We start from the raw sequence: 20,802 nt of genomic DNA, 5'->3' as shown, positions 1-20,802 counted from the left end.
TGCGCAGCAAGCAACAACAGAGCCAGAGTCCAATAATTTAAAAATAGAAAGCCTGCAACTTTGATCTCACCATGACGATGAGGAGTCCAAGTTTTATCATCCGTTCCAGCTGTGGCTCATTGTCTGAGGAGGGAGGAAGGGCTGAGCGCTACTGTCGAGCCAGTAATTAGTTTTCCTGTTTTGGAGGTTTTACCTTGTTGTTGGCCTGTTAGACAAGTCAATAGAGGTGGGAAGAAAACAAAAAAGGTTCAAAAGACAGTAATGGAGTGATCAAAACATACAGTGTTAACTTTTACAGGCTTGAGTGGAGGGCTGTTTAGTTTCTTCTTCCACTGTGTGCAATTACTCTGCAAGCTGTCTTGGCTGTGTCGTACTTCCCTGCTAGAGCTCGGCTTTTGTTCACATTCAATTCATTTGCATTCAGTGATTATAATTGTACTAGCTGAAGTTTTTATTAACACCACAGGTTCCTATGACTCCTTTTTTATGTCGCTCTGAATAGTCAATTGTGGGTTCCCCCTTCTTTCTTATCAGAGTGGACAGTGGCTCTTTGCTGCCTCCCCAGTGCCGGTAATGATTTGAAGGTGACCTCGTCTCACAGTATTTTGTCTGTGCAGTATTCAAATGCATAAACTGGTGTGCTTAGAGCAATTAAAAAAAAACCAAAACAAAACATTGAAGCTTATCATTTTTACCATCCGTGGAGCTGTTACGATTTGGGCCGTTTCCAGGATCTTCACGAAGCAAAAAGAAATGCGCACATGGCCCTTGATACCAAAAACTTCCAAGTTAATTTATGCACATAAATCTCCTTTAGGATTACCTTATCTCATCCTGTGATGCGTACATCAATTCAGCTTTAACCTAAAGAGACCACTTATGTAATTAAACTGCAATTTTCTCCCTACACTCCGACGCAGCCAGTTTCATGAGACTCAGTTTGTTCCCATATAGCGCATAAAATTAGTTGATTAATCCATTAGGTGACTCACAGAAAACTAATCTGGCCATTTTGATAATGAGGAGCAGGTGGAGAGTTTGTCTGGGGCACTGAAAATTCACATTTATTAGAACGTTGGTGAGTATGCGAGAATCTGTAAACAATGCAGTGCTCGCTGCAGCCATTTGCCACTGCACCTGTCACTTTCATTTGTCTCGTTCATCACTCTGACTTCACTCATGCGGTAAAGCCCGAGATCTCAGGTTTTGAATCTCCGCAAGTCAATTTAAAGACTCGTTATGTTTTATGTCTCTGTGCTTTGTGCAGCACCATGGACAGCACCGTCTCTTCTGCATACTCAAATATTAGTGACTCGAGTGGTGGACTTTGTCTTTTATTATTTTAGACTCCAAAATCCCTTTTGCTTCGCATTCTTGTTAAAGTCCACTGGTGTTAGCTTTACCATCAAGAGCAACCCAAGTGCGATCTGCTTAAAGGGTGAGGTTACCAGACTCACATGCTTTAAGGGTTGAAGTGAGTAAAAACATCTCCTTTTATTCATTTTTGAAAGAAATACCATAACATTACAGTGGTTTCCCTCACAGATGGCGTTTGAATAGGTTCCTTTAAAGTTTCAATATTTTACCCCTTTTGAACAAGTTTATATAAAGCTCACATGGCCCCAAAAGGTGTCTTTCAAATTTCAAAGTGCCACCAGAGACTTTTTATTCCACCAAGCTTTTATGCTCCTGGGGTTTTTTCTATTAGCTTTGATCCAGACTGGCTTTTCCAGTGTCTGTAGAGTTAAATCCAGCTGAGCAGATGAACCAGTGTAGCTGCCGTTTGGATGTGAAAAAGTGCTTGAGCGAAGATAAATTGTTGCTTTTAGCTAACTCTCTGAGTAAATGTACATGAAATGACAGCACAGCTGTTGGCTTTAGCTCAGATTTATCGTGATTTTGTCAGGTGGCATTGCATTTAAAAACAAACCATAATTTTTAGAAGAGCATTGGCTATAGAAATTGCTTACAACTGCAATTTAAGTTTCATGAGGTGTTAAAGTGCTGCGTTTCTTTCACTATTTAATCCTTGGTTTGTTGTCGGATTGCAGTGGCATAGAGGGGAGGAGGCTTTCCTTTAGTTGTTGGGATGTTGCCATCAAAAAATGGGTTAAAAGGGACAACTGAATAGTGTTGTGTCTGCTCTTGCAGCTAACAACAGGACGTGTTGCATGCTTTGGTTGTAGCTGAGACCTTTTACAGATGGACTTTAAAGGAGAAGCAGCTTTCTGACGTAGCGGTGAGAGGTGGAAAATAATGTAAAGTTTCCCCTTTCGACGTGTAATTGGTGGGGCACTAGAGCAATAGAGGTTTTAGACAACAATATATTTTCTCTTCCTTTTAAATCTCCGAGCTTAAAATAAAAATGCTAAAATGAATTTTCAGAACATGGGACCTTTGATTCAGCGGTGGAGAATTGGCAGAGACACAAAATGTCTGATTGTTGAATGCTGCTTTATTTAATGGCCAACACAGAGGAGTGTAACATGAGGCTGTTTGTCTTTAAAGCTTAATGAGTTTGTATTCTGATGTGACCTAGACAGTCTGAACAGCTCTGGCTCCAGCCTTAAAGCTGTCTTTATTGGAGGCCACTTCTTTGCGCATTTGTTTGTGGACCTTGGGGTAATTTTAGCTCTGTGGGCTAGCAGGTATCGGATCATCACATATGATATGAACTGTTCTGAGTTCATACTGTAGGGTTTGTGCTGTAAAACTCACTATCACACAATGATGGGGTTCTTTCTGAACCTTGCTGTGGTGACTCAAGGTCATAAAAGTCGAGGGATTTCCACATTTAGTACTGCAGGATTCTGATAGAGGTAAAACATTTCTTGAAAATGTCATACGAGTGTGAGTGTGTGTGTGTGTGTGTGTGTGTGTGTGTTTTGTTTTGTTTTTTTTCCAAGGGAGAACCTGAAGGTGAACCGTTGAAGCTTGCAAGAAATTCAAAGCCTTTATTGATCAAGGGCTATTTTTAAAGTGGGGTCGATTAAATAATGTAACTGCACTGTAAAAGCATCATGTGAAGGGCATCCAGATTCCTGCCTCAGGGGTGTATGAAATGACTGACACACACGCCCCCAGCGAGAAGGAAATGGCACATATGGCGGGAGGTGGCCGAAGACTGGCGAGGCTTACGTACTCGGCTCCGTCCTTACGGGGCTTTTTGACCCTCAGCATCAGGACCGCTAAGCTGCAGCAGCTGAACATTAAATCAGCTCTGAGTTGTGGTTCATGTAATACCCGTAATTTGTGAAATCCAGACTGATGATGTCTGCGCCACACACAGCGCTCCTGTATAGACCTCACAGCTGCGCACAGACCTGACATCGCACGGATAACCGCAGAGACAGTTTAAAACTAAATCTAAGAGAGTAAACTCTTAAAATTGAAGTGATTGCAATCAGACAGTCTCTAATGAGCTAATTAGAAAATGCTCTGGGGCTCCGTGAATCCGCTGAAAGGTTCTCCTCCGCTGTTCTTATTTAAGAGGTTTGACACTTGGTATGTCCATCACTCACAGACAGATGGTGCATGTGGCTGCCCTTCAACCAAAGTCCATTTTAACTCAAGCCTTACCAAGGTGACCTGAAAGGGGCTCTTATCAGCATATTACCCTGTCTGCACTAAATGTCAGCTGGCCAAATGGACTGACCTGGAGGAAGCTTCCTCCGCATACTTCTGCCTCCACCTCCTCTACAAAGCCCCGCTGTGTGTGTTTGTGTGTGCGTGCGTGCACTTTGCGTCAGATGGGAGGTAACTGTCTGCTGACAATTCAACAAAACAGATCAATAGTCAAGATTGTTTGGATGAGGTGCGATCAAATAAGAGTTGGAGCCTTAATGGAAAAAGATGATGTGAAATCCTGACAATGATGACTGCAATGCGAATGCAAAATTAAGCACACCTCAGCTAATGAAGAAATCTGTTATTAATTTCCAAGTGTCCCATAAGACTAAAACTAACTAAAGAAATTCCATGGATAGGGTACACCAGTCTTTTGCAGGGCGAACACAGAGAGATACAGAGAACCGCTCACACCTACAGCCCATTTAGAATTGCCACTTAACCTCTGGACTGTGGGAGGAAGCCGGAGTACTCGGAGAGAGCCCACGCAGGGAGAACATGCAAAGACTCCCTCCGGCCGGGCTTCTAACCCGGGACCTTCTTGCTGTGAGGTGCCTGCACCACATATTTGTACTGCTAAAAAGAAATGTGTGCCTTCCTCTGTGCGTTAAAGCAACCATTAAAAAGCATCAGTAAGTCCCAGCAATGCATTACTTGGCATGCTCGGCATAAACAGCATCGCTGTAGTTTATTTTAAGTCAACCCACAAACTCTGTCAGTTTAAGTCAAATGTGCCAAATGTGCAGTAATCCACTGCTTAAAATAGTTTGCAACAAATCCATCTTTATGTCTGTTTGAATAATATTTGGTAACAGCAGAGCAAGGCATGTTATCTGTATAGCTTAGGTTGCCTGCCTGAACTAGCATTGCAGGTTGCGCTCGATGTGTTTTTAGTGATGTGCTCTCAAGCAGCTCAACACGGTTATTTAGCTGCTCGAGAGCAACAAAATTTGGACAAGTATCCAAGTTTTTTCCTGGTTGTCCCTGTTGTGAACCACAGCTCCCTGTAAAATAAAGTCTTTCGACACCACAGACTGACTGAAAAAGGATTCAACTTTATTCAATTGTGGCTGCGAGTCATCCAGGAAGTGCAACTTAAAAAAAAAAGAAAAAAAAAGAAAATCTGGAGCAGAGTGCATCAGTCTTAAAAACAAAGAACCTGCATCAGTTTTCTTCTCCATCTGCAGATCAAAACCTGCTCTGATCTGATGGGAACGACAAACCGCAGACTTGATCAGTCTTGCAGGAGGTCCACCTCTCGCATTTATTCAGTTAAAACATTACATTGGACTCTCACAGTCAGTGTTTAATCTCGTGAATAAGTCATGTTTTGGAACATTATTATTCCAATATTGTTACACAAAAAAGTGGCTTTAGAACAAGCATATATAATATCAGGAGAATGACAAAAAGTACTTGTGTCTGATCAAACCTAGCTTTGGGTGATTACATTCGCTTGCTGTAATGACACAGCGTTTTTGTTTCTTTTGTTTTTTTTGTTACTCTGTTTGTCTCCCAAAAGTCTCAGTCTGATTGGTTCATGAGAAGGGGGGGAGGGGGGATAAGAGGAGGCAATTTTGGCTTAGTCCTGGTGAGCATTGCCTTGTGGGAAATCAGTGTCGTGGCAGCTCCTGTAATTAGTTCTGCTTGTTAGAAAAATGAAGGGGTTACTAATTAGCAAGTGGATGGCTTCTTGACTTGTTGTGCATCTTTTCTCTCCATTCCTTGAAGATCATCATTATCGTCTCCCAGCAAAATGGGGGAGAGAGAGAGAAAAGGAGGGAGGGAGATGCTGCTCAGTCGTGCTGCTCAACAGTTTAGCTCTAACACGATGAGTCTAGATGGACAAATCTCAAAGGGTGTTCTGTCATGCTCTGACAGACAGGCTGCCTTCTAAGTACTTGCAGGCAATCGCCTGGAGCTGTGCAAGATTTCACTTTTTAAGTTCACTCAGCAAGCTGGGCGGTCTAGACAGACTTACATATGCTTTATTTTTAGTGTAACTAAGATTTACTGTAGTATTACTTTTAGCTCGTGACAGCAATCAAAATGTGAAAGGCCTGTTTGGGCCGAGTCCTTAAACCGCACCACGTTTGTGGTGTTAATGCCTTTTGGAAGACTTTTATGTCAGTTATCGATCATACAACAAGACTTATTCAGTCAAGTGTGCTAACAGAGCATTTAAGTCTATTCTCAGGTCGTGAGTAAAATTCTAGTATTGTTCCAATTTATTTAATACAATTTTATTTATATAGCTCCAAAAAACAACAAATGTTGCTTCAACACACTTCCTAGTGTAGACCCTACAATAATATAGAGGAAACCCCAACAATCACATGACCTTCCATGAGCAAGCACTTGGCAATAGTAGAAAGGATAAACTCCTTTTTAACAGGAAGAAACCTCTAGTAGACCTCTTAGGGTGGGGCAGCCAGCTGCTACGACTGATTGGAGGTGAGGGGAGGGAGACAGGACAAAAGACAGGGAGCCAGGGATTAATAATAACCAACGATTCCATGCAGAGCGGTGTGTAAACACATAGTGAGTGAAGAAAGGTAGAGAAGAAACACTGCAGGCCTATTGGAGCGCAACTGAGGGAGGATTCGTGGTGACCTGATCCAGTCCTGACTATATGCTTTGTTAAAAAGGAATGAGAGAGAGGCCCGAAAGCTGAAAGCGCTGCCTCCTATTCTACTTTTAAATATCCAAGAAACCACAAGTAAATGAGCAGTCTGAGAGTGAAGTGCTCTAGAATGATATGGTACTAGGAGGGCTTTAAGATAAGATGGGGTCTGATTATTCAAGACTGTGTGTTTGAGGAGAAGAATTTTAAATTCAGTTCTGGATTTAACAGGATTTATACATCACACTATTTAGCAGGTATCAGTGTAAGTGTGATGCTCCCATACAGTCTATAGATAATCCAGCCATCTGCTTTCTTCAGTTTTTCTAGTTCAGGGTCACGGTGGGTTTGGAGCCTATCCCAGCTGCCATAGGGTGAGAGGCGGGAACACCTGTCACAAGGCTAACACAGAGAGACAGACAGCCATTCACACTCACATTCACACCTACAACCAATTTAGAATCAGCAGTTTACCTAACATGCATGCGTTTGGACGGTGGATAATCCTCAGTACCAATTGTAATACTTTGGGTTGTTATGGCAGATTACCTCCTTATATTCAATAAAAATATTTAAGGAAAAGTTAGAGTCAGAGATTTTCCAATTTCTAACCGAACTATTTATAGATATGAGAGCTATTATTTTCCATAGATCGTGACTCGGGTAATCTTTAACATTTGTATCTTAAACCATGGCTAAAGGAAGAAGTTTTTAAAACTCTCCTAGTTTCTCATGTAAAATTTTGCTAAGACTATAACTGTATTTTAGCCACTAGAATACAATAATATCTGAGGAAATTAAGTGGAGATGATACGGACAGTGGCTCTTAAGAATTCAAAAAATTTATGTCTCTACTGTTATCGCACTTTGTAATATATGTAGAGTGTAATAATGAGGATAGAGATATAAAGAATCATCTGCAGCTGTGATGGATTTAATCAAATTCGATCGCTGGAAAACTTGATACTGTATAAAAAGCTATTATTATTCTCCTGTGTAATTTGGCTTGGGTGTCAAAGCATAAAGGAAATGCAAATCAAATTCCTCCAGAAATAGACCACTTTTGTGCTCTCTGATTGCATATGAGAAAACCTATAATCCACCACTAATATTGGAAATTCAGGAGTTCCAGCTCTGCCTGCAACATCTGCTCAGATTCCTCTGAAAGTCCCTTCTTCATGGTTAAAAGTGGAGGTATTTTTTGCAGGATGTCACACCCTTCATCGATAATTCTGCACAAAGCAGTGTTACATGCATACGGCGGCGGAGGGACATTTATCTCCCTTTGCTGATCCGCTTCCAAGAATGATCCTGATGTGACATTACGTAAGAGCTGGAAAGCAGAGCCGGGGGGTATTAGGGAACACAAAAACTCCAGAGAACATACTAATCTCCCTATGTGATTATTAGTCATAATATTTAACGCTGGCTTAATGAGCGACCCATGGCATAATCTCTATCTGGCACATTCACCTGCTCTCTCCTAACCCTCCTAACTTGAATTTGAGGGAGTTAAATAGAATAATTATGCTAGACGGTGCAGTGAATTACCCTGAAGATGGGGCGGAGGGGGTTACAGTCGAATAGCTTTGTGGAAAATCTCAGGATTAGCTCAACTTCTGCTTAATTTTTGGGGCGAAATGTTTAATTTCAGCTCTCTCGTTTCTGCAATTGTTCAGTTGCCGCACAGCAGCAAAACTAATATATGGTAAATTATGAGCTGTTAAACAGAAACAGCGGGATACAGTGGGACATGGTGGGTAATGACGTTCACAGGGACTGCAGTGGGGATTTTTCTTATAAATAGAGCACGCGAAACAAGTCCAGCGTTTTTTTAATGTTCAATTTAATTAGTTTAAAAGTTTCTGTATTATTATCAAAACGAAAGCGACACAATTTATTGCTCTTTTTTCATAAAAACAAGAAATCTGTTAACATCCCACCCCTGCTTCGTGTACAGTTAGCAGATTTTTTTTAAAAAAAGTTTAATTGAATGCAGCGTCATTTAGAAAATTAATCAGCGTGTTGACAAGTTTGCAGGCCCTGTCTCGAAATTTGTGCGTTTACCCCGCTTTTTTTTAAAAAAAAAAAACCCTCACAAGATCAAACTGAACCGGCGTCTGAATTTCATTGTACATCTTGCACCTTATCAATGCACACCAGTGCCGCCTCTTTCTACACACTGCTGTTTGAAACCGTGTAGGCAGCGAAACAAAGCCTCGGTGTTCTAAGATCTGAACAAAAGCTTTGTGTTTGTTCTCTTGCAGTTAGAAACAGAGGCCTTAAGCGACTGTTATTTCGCACACATTTTTGGAGATGAAGTGAGCACAGTTCTGTCAGGCAGTTGGTGAAAGGCTTTTGTTTCAAAAATAAACTGTGTTACAGTACTCTGCTGTACATGCCAAAAAGGCCTGCTGAGAACGATGGCAGGAAAATCGAGCGATTGTTAAAAAGGCTCGAGTCTCTTTGGCACGATCTGGCACTTTCTACCGGGCAAAGTTTTTCACATTAAAACTGGCAGAACACACTTATTTGCTTACTTGGTGAGAGTTAGATGAGCTGATCAGTACGACTCTCTTAAGAGTCTCAGAAGTTATAAATACGAAGCTTCGGCCCAACTTCTCACATTAAAACAGCTGCCACAAAGATTGCATAAAGAAAGATGCCACATGTTAATAAGATGCTAGTAGGTCCTTTTTTAAATTACAGGACAGCTTTCTATTTACGTCTAATCCTCAGTAAAGGGCTCAAAGAACTTTAAAGGTAGCTTGCATAACAACTGGAAAACTTTGAAACTGGCACATTATTTGGAAACCATCATCATCTCTGTTTTCCAATCTACAGGCAATAGATAACCAGGTTTAAATTGATCTTTACCTTTACCTATACAAGTAAACACAAATGTCTCAACATTTTAATAGTTTTTTATGGCTCTAGTCTAAGTATGTGCAGGCAATATATGTCTTCGTTTTAATTTTGATGTCTTATTTCTGAACAATCATGGCGACGAAATAACTGAGGCAAAGTTATTCATTTTTTTTCTTTTGCCATGAGTGAGTGAGTGTGTGTGTGTGTGTGTCTAGGTCCGCCAAACCGTATATAAGAGGTCTGTCTGCACCAAAATTACCTCTCGTCTGGACCACAGAATGTATATAAAAGATGGGCATAGCTTCTGGGTGAGAAGCCAATGCAGAAATGCCATAAATTGACATTTTTTCTAATGTTTGAGTACGAAAGCGGTCTGGTTGTGTATCTATACGTTCCTCATTTCATTTGACTGTGGCGACAGTAAAAATGGTCCTGATGAGTTTACAGCCTAGATTGTTAAATTTGTAGTATCGTAAAAAAAAAAAAAAAGTCATAAAGGAGGGTGATACATGTGTTCCACAAATCGCTAACCTACGAGTTGGCTCTTCAGTCAGATCTGCTCCTTGTTTGACAAAACGCAATGACGCGTACAGCAAAAACAGTCAGCCTGTGGCTTCACAACAGGCCTGCGGATGACATCGTGGTTGCTATGTCCATCTTTTATCTACTTAAGTGCTGATTGGGCAGCCCTGTGTACTCCACCACCTCCATCTTTGTTTTGTTTTTTGTTGTTTTTTTTTTTTACATTTATTTGTTTAAGAAATTGCTTTTAAAGTTCAATACATGCGAGTAACCGCATTTAATAATCTCAGTATTAAACAACCATTATGCCATAGCAAGCCACCTTAACTCTTCGCCTATACTTTCACACAGCAACAAGAGGCACCTTAAATTCTGATGCGAGTTGACAGCCTTGACTTAAATGACTCAAATCAAAATGACATATTTGAGTGTATTTCAAGGAAATTTAAGTCGACACGTTCTAATCCTGCTCAGCTTGTGACTGACACAGTAGGCAGGCACAGCAGTGGGGAGGAATCTGTCCCTCAAGTCTTGTCCACTTGCATCACAGTCAGTCGTCACCGTCACTGTTACGGTGCCGTAATGTCTTTCTCTACCGTCTCGTCGTCTTGTCTCTGTGGTTGTGTGAGGCTTGCTTCACATCTGTGTCTTGTTTTCTCTTCCTCTTCCCCCCTTTTATACTTCCTCTTCTCTTTGTGTTGGATGAGAAGGCAAGTCCTGGGGCGCCAGAGGATGACGGCAAGTTGTCGGTAGGTCCTGTCTGATTGACACTCCCCCGTCTTCTTCTGTGTTTGTCCCTGTTTCTGTGTAGATGTATTAGAACAACTTCTGTTTCTCCCGCCATACTGTGAAGAAGACATGTACACTGTTATCTCTAACCCTCAGCCTCCCTCTGTGCCGAGAGTAGCTCCGTCTGCTTCCCAAAGCACTTCTTTTGCAACAGTTGCATTTGTGCGCAGCATGTAAAAGGCAATCGAGGAGGAAGCCTGGATTCTGAAAAAACACTTTTAATGCTTACGCAGTTCCAGCAGGCACAAGAGCTTCCATCCCGAATGCAGAGAAAGCAGATAAAACAGCAGATGGACATTCTCTGGTGTCGTACTGAGAATCTACAACTTTCTAACCCTCACACGAGTCGTGCCGTTCCGCTTGTCTCTCTTGCCTCCCGCTCACACCCATGGGAGGCTGTGAATTAGCACCTGACACCTCCTTTGCCTACGCATCACCTCTGATGAGCCAAAGGTGGACACATTCGCAGCAAGCAGCTGTCACCTGCAACGGTGCCTAATTTCCCACAATTCTCAAGTTCCACCTCGGCTGCTGGAGCGACCTTGGCGAGGGTTGTTTTTTTTTTTTTGTTTTTTTCTTCCGCAAAAGGAACTAAAAAAATGCCACACTAAGTGTAAATGCCTGTGACAAGCCCACGAAGCTTATATTTTTAAGAAGCTGTAGTACTTTCTGATTTTTTTTAAACTCGCTTGCAGGTTCTGCTTAGGGTTTTTTATGTAAAAGAGGATTAGGGAATCATATTCCAACTGGAAGCATAATTGAAGGTGGTAGCACATCATATGCTCATGGACAAACATTGCAGTGACACGAATCCTTCTTTCTGTAATTAAAATGCTGTGGATTTCACGACAGTTAAAGCACCAAGTCCCTAGAATGATCTTCCCTCTAATGTAAAAATGAAAAACCCTACAAAACAGCGTGGTTTCCCCACATTTAGCTCAATACTCTTGGATTAGAAATGGCTTTAGAGGAGTGCTCGCATTAAGGACATTTACTGGATACCGAAAGCAGTAGCAGAATATTTGACTGACGCTTGTCTCCCCTCACAGGCGCGGCCTCGCCTTCAAAGGGGAGGTAGTTCTGCCTCGCTGCACAACAGCTTGATGCGGAACAGCATTTTCCAGCTGATGATCCACACGTTGGACCCTTTAAGTGAAGGTAAACTGCACAGAAAAAGAAGTTTTTAACACAAAAGACATACAGCACAGATATTCTTTTTTTAACTGTCCAACATTGTGTATTTCCAGATTGACCGAGCCTGGATCTTGTCTTCATTCTTGTCTTTAACTCTTAAAATTGTATTTTGAGATGTGTCAGAAGTGGATTAACTAAAAACATGTAATTCCTTCCACAGGAAGAGTGCTGTTGAGCTCACATTTTCTTAACCAATGAATAACATAACAGAGTGTTATGATGAAAATGTTGGCTTTTATCTATTCACAAGCTCCCCGCGTACTTCTTTAAACACAGAAGCTCCACTGTTAACATTGAAAAGTACTTGTACAGTCCCTGTGTTGTTTGTACATTTAAAAAAAAAAACAAAAACGGTCCATGTAAGACAAAGTGCACTCGGGGCTGAGGTGAAACACCGTTCTCCTTTAATCCAAGTCCATTAGCTTAGCTAAGAAAAACGTTAAAAAAAGGCATCAGCGTCAGTGCTCGGCACAGGGGATGAATATGTTATGCCGGGTGAGGCGCGGTGTCATTCTCAACCCATCCTGAACGTGATGAAGGAAAAATGTTTATGAAAAGCAAACAGGGAGCAGGGGTTTGAGGAGGGTGACCAATCCTAATCCTTAAAAATGAATATTAATGTTAAATGCTGAATCCATCTTACTAGCCGATGTCATTTTTCCTCATCTTTTTCTTCCACCTTTTTGGTTTTCATGAAAGTTTACATTCAGTTTGGTTTGTTTGGCTGAAAAAAAGCATCACTGTCAATACACAGTAAAATATCGCATAGGTCCTACGGCAATGTGTGTTAGCACAAAAACAGAATAAATATTTTCCTTCTGGATTGATAGGACTGCATTAGCAATTGGCTGCTCTGTAGTCCAGAGGCATTTCAGCTTTCTCTGAAATGACTTTACTTTGCTTGAAAGCCAAGCTTGGAATGAGTCAGCTCAGGAAAGATTAATAAGCCTTAAAGTGCCCATTAACATGCATCAAATTGCTGTTGTACACTGAACCCAAGGCGTCCTGTCTCTGAGTGTATTCATCATCCTATCGTAGTGATTAATGGTAAATCACAGCCTGAGTGCAAGTCTGTAAGAACACTGTTGTGTATGCATGCATGTATATATGTACATGTTACACATAATCCACCCAGTTGGGTCCTCTTAGTGTCTTTTTCAAGGCATCCGATAGTAGTATTCACTAAGTTAAGCTAAGTTATGCGTGCAAGATATGAACTGAATTCTTTGTTTTCTCTTTGTTTTAACTGATTTATTTATTTGTGTCCAAAATAAGTTCCTATTTGCCAAAAAAAAAGTTTTTAAAATGGTCAAACCTACTTTAGTATGAAAGCAGCCGAGATGGCAGGACATACCAAATTTGATTGATGAGGTCTTCTGGCAAATTAACGGCTGGAAATTAATTCGCTGAAACAACAGCTACAGTGTGACATGACACAATCAATGAATTCATTATTGTCAAGAACAAAAGCAACACGTTGGGCTTCCGATGATTTGCATGTATTATTTTGAAATTTCCATATAGCACATTGGAATACGAGGAAAACTTTCCGATGGACATGTACCCGTGATAAGTACAGACTTAAGTGCTTTTTCAGATGTACTTATCAGAGGCCTCATTTCCTTGGAACGCTTAACAACTTCATTGGCTGCAGGACTGCGAAGGCCCAATCAAGACAGACCCTATTGGGAGATGAGCAAATATGTTCTATAAACATTTACTGGCATCATTAATGCAAAGGAGCGTTTACTGGGTGAGCTTACGGCATAGAGAAGGACGAACAGGTGCATCCATTTTAGTTGGAGGCTTGTGCTGTGTGTCCTTGTGTGCTCTTAGGCATTAAGTATAGCTCAGCAGGGACGTGGGGAGCTGGCAGGGCTCCTTCCATACATTTTTCATTCGCATTTCTCAAAATAAGTTGTTCAGGCTTCAGTGCTGAAAGGCTCTTGTGCCAGTACTGAGAGCTGGTTAGCTTTTGGTTATTAGAGTTTTAGTGATTTAGAGTTTGTTAGATGTGTGTGTCCGTGTGTGTGTGTGTGTGTGTGTGGTCCTTGTATTGCAAACATTGTGGGGACTGAAGTGTTTTTACACATTATGGGGACAAAAAGCAAATAACAGCAACAATATGATATAAATCATATTTTCAAGGGAAGACAAGTTTAATTTGAGGATATTAGGTTAGAGCTTCCTTTCTTCTGCTCTGTTTTGTCTGTAGTGACCACAAAAAGTAGTTTGAATATAATCTATCTGTGTTGTTTCTTCAGCGTATGCCTTCATTGCAAAGTGCATTTTATATCTAAACATGTAAAACCTAAGATTTTAAATCTATGTGTGGCAATGTATATGTTTCTGTCATATCATGGGGATATGATTATTTACTTTGTTGCCCAGAGTTAGATGAGAATAACTGCACTCATATTTATTTGTTATTAACAGGACATAGCTACACATAGGATAACAGTAACAGTGTTTTTTTTAGCTATGCTACATGAGCTACATGCTACATGAGCTAAGCTAGCATCTCCTTCCTTCTGTCCCTTTTAATGCTTAGCCTAAAAACAGAGGAGTAGTACCTACTTTCTCATCTAACTCTCTGCAAAGACGTCCAAAATAAGTTTTGAGTTAATTTAATGCCATGAATGAAGAGCTAATGACATTTAATTTAACACAACCCTTTCTCATCTTGGAAATACCTATCAATGATTAAATGTTCGCTATTGGACTAAATATCACCTGGATTTATCTTGTCTCTGTTTCTGTCTTCTTATTTCTCTTTCGTTTACTGTCCCTTCAGAATTTGCTGACTCTGGTGAGTTACTCCTCTAATTTCTGTATCTCCCCCTGCTCCAAAACAATATGTTTGTTCTCATTCCAACAGCCTGGAGGCAACTCTTGTGCCCAGTGTGTCCCTTATGTATACATTTCCTAAGCGCCGATGTGCTGTATGTCAATTCTGTACCGTACCATCCCTGCAGACTCTCTTCTTCAGATATCTCATTCTCTCCTGTGGGTGCTTTTTCCCTGGAAACCCTCTGTTACCATTTCTACATTGTTTTCCCCATCGTCCCTAATCCTCTCTCTCCTCTTATGAACTCCTTTGTGATTTTTAGCTTTATAAGTGCTGTTCTTTGTGAGACACGTTGAGGCCCAAAATAAGTGCTTTGGGTTTTCCTGTCAACATTGTATGTCACTCTAGGTCTGTGAGGCTAAGCAGATATTTAAGCAGACAGAATTTGCTGTGGGAAAGAGACAGAGTAAATGTGTCAGCCTTTTGCTTAGGTCATGAAACGGCCTATCTGGAAGACAGCGAAATGCTGTCAGTTGATTTCTCAGCCCTTTTTATATCCCCGTGGTCAGAATTCTGTTAAGCTATATGGAGCAATTAACCAGTGGACTGAAAGTGTTTCCTTGTGCAGCCTTTTACAATAAGCCGTGGACAAAAAACTATCAGCATTTAAATTTAGCTTAAAAAAAACAGCAGCTTTCTTGATGTTGTTGAGGTGAATCTCCTACAGTTTAATAATAGACCTTAGAACGTGCATGTTTTTCATTGCAGGGAACATTGTATTAGTCTGGTACACTTAGTTCTGGGCACAAGGACCAGCATCTTTTTTTTCCATCAGTGTGGAGCTACAAACAATATCACTTAGGAGTGGCATCAAATATTGAACTACTCAGAGAGAATGGGTGGGAGAAGGGAAGAGTGGCTCTAACTCTACTGTCTGAACCCTCAGCAGACTGCTGAAACGAGTTTCCCAAAACAGTACTCAGAATTCAGGCTGCGTGCTTCAGTAAAATGTATCACTCTGAGATCTGAACTGTGGTACTGAGTCTGTGCTTTTCCATAGCTGCTGTTGACCTCAGTAATCTTGTTAGGTTTTTTTTCCTGAGGTAGACGGGAAGTTTTGCAAGTTTTGCATAGGCTGAGCAAATAACAGACAAACTCACTAAATTTGGGTCAACTAAAAAACAATCATTTCAGCACATAGCCTGTTTTTTCAGTAACCTAGTGAGACCAAAGTGGTTGTTTTCTGTAAAGTTTTAGATGTTGGTATAGAAGAAAATTACCAAAGGGCAACAAATTAGGTCCACATGTGTGTTTGTACCGAACTACAGAAAACACCCCTTAAATTACATGAGGGTCTGAATTTTCAGTGCAGTTATTATTAAAACAGCCATTTGGCATGAGGGTTAATCCATTCTTCCAGCAAGCATTTCCAGTTTTCCCCACATAGCTGCCTTGCCTGCCAGCAGTACTGTCTGTGCCGTGACCCAGACCATCGATTACATGGTTCAATAATGCACTCACTGTCACTGACCTACCGCCCCTTGGGCAACGGAAATATATTTTCTACGTATGCAGATACAGTCTATTGACATTTTGGGTTAGATCTTTTTTTGTATCAACTTAACAATGTTCATAAAACATACATAGCAAAAGAAAATAAGCTGAAATATAAGATGACATGTTAACATATTTACTGTAGAATATAATCAGAAGAGATATTGTTTCATATCCCGCAGGAATGTGAAACTCATTTTACATTGTGGGCCACATGCAGCCCACTTAGACCTTACGCCGGCTAGACGAGTGAAACCTCCTTTCTGTCAGTGTAAAGAAGTTTAACTACACATTGAATCCCTGAGATAGCGTCAGGTAAAAAACAGAAGTGCAATTTCAACGGCACATCTCACTTTTTCGACATAATAGAGAAATGCTGCTGGAGTAAATGGATGAAATAAATTTATAAAATTACACAAAAAAATTATCTTAGCTAAGTTTTTGTTAATTTTTTATTTTTTTACTGTGGACCCACTGTAAAAATGATATATTTCTATAGTGAAAAAAGTTTCCTGACATTTGAATGTTTAGCTATTACTCAGGTACTTTGGTATTGTATGAAAAGCTTTGGGAGGAAAATCTGTGCTCTTCTTCATATTTTCCAGTAGGCCAGTTTGGAGTCTTTGGCGGGCGGATTATGGCCGCCAAGCCTTATGTTTGACACCCCTGATAGATAGTTTGACTTGATTTCTTGCTGGTGCCGTAGGAGCCATAGACATAAAGTTAATGTAATTTAGCTTAGCATAAAAACTGTAACCAAGTAGTTACCGGCCTCTGTTCAAACGTAATCAAATACTACGCATATGTCACACCCCCTCCCATGCCCTCTGATCCACCCCGCACTGGGTGGGTGAAAGAATCAATGCTAAAAGCCTTTTTGCTTTTGCACAGGCTGTGAATTTCCCTGACACTCCAACCCCCAGCAGACAGAGCGGACTTGCACACACACTCTCACGCATGGCTCACCAGAGGTTTAGAGGTCACACCACAAGGACAAGAGGTCCCTTGGTAAACAACAACAACAAGCCTCGCTCTCTCTATGGAGTTACAGCGGGTGGACCGTGCAGGCAGTGATTGTGTCTGGGGATAATTGCCCTCAGGGCAGCTTTGTAGAGACTGGACGTAGAGTGGTAGTGCACTTCAAACCAAAAATAATATAATGATATGGGATTGAGACGCTTGTCAAGTAGCGCCGCATATGAGCAAGACATTTTGCAATGAAATGTGATTTCATCTCATTAGATTATGTTTTCATGGCTGCCAAGTCTCACATTTGGCATGAGATTTTCACCATAATCCTCTCACACGCTAGCAGAGTGGTCGCCCACTGTCGGATATTAGTGTGAACGATGTAGGCATGTGGGTGGGAACATATAAAGTGCTTATTGTACTGATGCCTACTACATGGCAAAAACTACAAATCAATACTTGCAAAGTTAGGGTTAACCAAAAGGTTTATATTAACTTATTTAGGAACTAGCCTCTGTTAACAGGCAGACCTGGTCAAAAATATCAGCTTAGTACCGTCAGCTGAATCAGATGAAGAGGTCAGATAAAGGTCAGACAAAAACACAGCAGCACAATAAGTGAGGCATAAAAGTGATTTAAAACATTTAAATTATTTGTAAATGACATGTGGTTTAATGGTAGTGTTTCAAATGAAGTTGTTCGTCTTGTTCCAAGCCCATTGTTTGCACTGTATAAAAAATAGTGTTCGAAACAGCTTCTTGGTTCTTCGTCAACGAGATTAGCCACCGTGATGATTCAGTCTAACGGCTGTTTGAAACAGGAGAGTGGATTTTACATCAGCAAACAGAAAGATTTCCAAGAATAGCTTTAATGAAAAGGTACATGTTATTCTACTTTGTTGCCAGTGAGGTCCTTCCAATGATGACGTTTGGTTAAACTTGCTATAGTTAGTAGAACATGTTCTCTTTAGTTGAAAATAGTTGCTCACGCTTGCTGACTTCTTTTCGAGGTAGTTTTTTGTGATGGTTCAGGATTCAGGCTGTTTCATGTGCTTCCCAGTCTTTATGTAATCCCAGACTGGCTCCACGATGTGAACATCAGACCTTGTGGTGGCCATGTGCTGCAGGACTCTTTATTTTTGTTGGTGCTGAGAATAGTTTTTTGCAACTGTATGTTTGGGGGTAATATCAGTATAGTACGTAGAATGAATTTGGAAGCAGACCAATATGTTTTGCATGGTGGATAAAAATGTAAAGATCTAGAATATTTCCTCTTATGAGCAATCAAAAGCAAATACTGTGAATGGCTTTATTTAACATTTCACCCCCTGACATATAGGTTAAAACACCAGTTGAAATACATGGGTAGAAGAAACAAGGAAGGGGAATTTAAAAGTCTGGTTGTGAGATTTCATGAAGACGTAAAAGTATATAGGAAGATCGGTGCATTGCTAAAAATAAGTAGAAGCGCAGCAGCAGTAATCAAGGGATATAGAGGGAGCCTTAGTACCACTAATCAGAGTCTCAATGGCTTTCTTTCTAAAAAAAACCACTCCAAGGACAGTACAGCACTTGAACAGTCTAGCTCTGAAGATCAAGGCAATTGCTTCATATATGGCATAGGAATTCTGAGTTTGCTGGAAATCAGAGTTTCTGTGAAAGCTTACACAATCAGAAGGCAACTGCTGATTAACAATACTTACTTTTTGGCAGAAAACTATGAGATCGAACTTTGACAAATATCCTTAAAAGAAGAAGCCTGTTGAATATCGGGAAGACATGCTCCGGTAAGATGAAAGCAAGGTAAACGAGTTCAGCTTAGATGGATTTCGGCACGCTTGGGGTGCCAGGACCACTAACGGTGAATGCATGCTCCCAGTAGTGAAGCATGGAGGTGAGCCTGTGATGATACTTGGCTGCATGAGTGCAAAAAGTGATAAGGAATGATATTTATCAATGCCACCATGAATGTCTGTGGATATGCCAGATTACCTCATAGGATGACTCTCATATTCTTGAAGCCAGGCAGAAGAGGAACGCAATCCAAAGCATGCTGCCAAAATCAAAAGTTTCTAAAGAAGAACGGAGACTAAGGACAAGTTGGTCTTGCTTGGTGTTAATTGGTTGGTGTTGCTTTTTCTGAATTTGCATGTGGCGCAGAAAGACAAACCCCCGTGCAGAGAGAGCTTCTGGAAAATAGTGGCTCATGAATTAAAAAGATATGAATCTTAAAGTCAGTCGGGATAAGCTTCAGTGGCCCCGTGTCCCTGAATTGGACAAGCAGTTAAGAAAGTGGCTAAATGGATGGATGGATTCCATAAATCTCAGTAATGTGTGCTAACTTCTGGGCCTGTATTGTTAATCCTGGTCAGAAGGGAATATAACTACTGTCTGGAGTTAAGTTAGTTTATCTAGTTAATGTAACATAAACTTACTATTCTATTTAAAGCGAATCATCGCTTCATCGGCCGTTTATTGTTGAAACAGCGTGGGAGGCAGAAGTCTGCGGTCCGGTGTCCTCTGCTCAGCTGCTTCACGTTCAGCTGTTGCTGCAGGTTTGAATTCCCAGCTAATTCATCATGCCGATGTGCTGACTGTCTATTTACTGTAGCATGGAAGAACTGCAGCAGTAAGGGAATCAAATTAATTGTTCGGGTTTCATTGTGGGAATAAAATGCCGAATCATCAAGCCCCTGAATAAGCTTGTGCGCAGAGGAGAGGAGGACTCATCATTTTGTTGCATGTTGACCCAGTATATTCTCTTCCGACTGTCCTCTTCTGTTTGTTTTCAATATATCTTTTTATGAACCTCTGATCATTTTTTTTAAAGGTGGTATACTGATTGCCCCTTCCCCCTCCCTTTACCGTTGGCAGGCTCTTTATCAGACTGAGTTACTGAAAGACTCTTGATGTTTTGTATTTGCAGTTGAGTTCTTGCTTTGTCTTTGCACTTATGCAGTGATGACTTGGGGAGATTTTGTCTCTCTGTATGTGACTTCTTGTGCTTCTTGTGTGACTCTGTACAGAATGTGATGTGAGTAGAACCAGCAGATCTGTGTTGTTCTGTCATGTTCACTCTTTTCCTTTTCTCTGTGTGTTTGTTGCCTTACCCTTGTCTTTTGCTGTGATGTTGTAGAGCTTGGGACTTATGGGAAACTAAAATATTATCACTCAATGACTGAGGAAGGTAAGCTTGAAAGTTTTCATTACTTGATTCTTTGAGACAGCTTCTGTCATCCCTCTTGTTTTTATATTCCTCCATCTTCATCACGAAGCAACACATCCAGCCCCATTTTTTTTTTTTTTTGCCTGTGATACACAGTTTGCATAATTTTGCTTTAAGTTGATAATCTCGCTGAGATTTCACTGGCATAAGTGCAAATCATAGTAGCCATGCCATTTTTTTTTAATTGTACTTTTTGTTCCCATTTTTGGTTTTTGGCATATTTTTATATTTTTCCCTACGAATATGTACATACATATTGTGTGTTACTGTGTGTAGTGTTATTATGACATTTTATTTATTAGGTATTTTCTGAAAATTTCTAAATTTGCTTCTTTTGTTTGACGTTGTGTAAATTAAGACGTGCATAATGCAGGCTGGTTTAACTACAAACGCACACTTACACGGCCAATATTGCATTCAGAAAACACACAAGGTCTTTTTAACGTTTTCTCGTCTTTGCTTGTTTTTCCCTGTTACCCATCTGCGTAATACAGCAACACAGCACATCATCCATTCCCCAGCACTTACTTCGAGGTTACACTTGCACCAGAAGCCACGTTTCTGAATTTGGCAAACTGGAGTGACTAATCCACCCAGTGGTTGTGTAACAGGCAGAAATGACAACGTTTTTTAACCCACACTT

General features: G+C 40.7%; 1 protein-coding gene across 7 annotated transcripts in view; it reads left to right on the top strand.

The window, feature by feature from the left end:
- The window catches only part of LOC146391412 (sodium/potassium/calcium exchanger 2-like), a 48,059-nt gene that overhangs the window by 9,194 nt on the left and 18,063 nt on the right, over positions 1 to 20,802 (top strand). For 2 of the 7 annotated variants that reach the window (XM_084924354.1, XM_084924355.1), the window contains exons 3-6: positions 10,343 to 10,389; positions 11,479 to 11,587; positions 14,418 to 14,432; positions 20,070 to 20,120. In XM_084924354.1, the coding sequence (XP_084780480.1) occupies positions 10,343 to 10,389; positions 11,479 to 11,587; positions 14,418 to 14,432; positions 20,070 to 20,120 (222 nt within the window). The remainder of the gene's footprint in view (positions 1 to 10,342; positions 10,390 to 11,478; positions 11,588 to 14,417; positions 14,433 to 20,069; positions 20,121 to 20,802) is intronic. The other 5 variants (XM_084924356.1, XM_084924357.1, XM_084924358.1 and 2 more) reach the window with 5 other exon arrangements.

This window comes from Perissodus microlepis, chromosome 3 (assembly GCF_051167445.1).
Source record: "Perissodus microlepis isolate ML-2025 ecotype Zambia chromosome 3, ASM5116744v1, whole genome shotgun sequence".
NCBI lineage: Eukaryota > Metazoa > Chordata > Actinopteri > Cichliformes > Cichlidae > Perissodus > Perissodus microlepis.
Note: the sequence above shows the minus strand (reverse complement) of the source record. Positions and strands in the feature narration are given on the sequence as shown.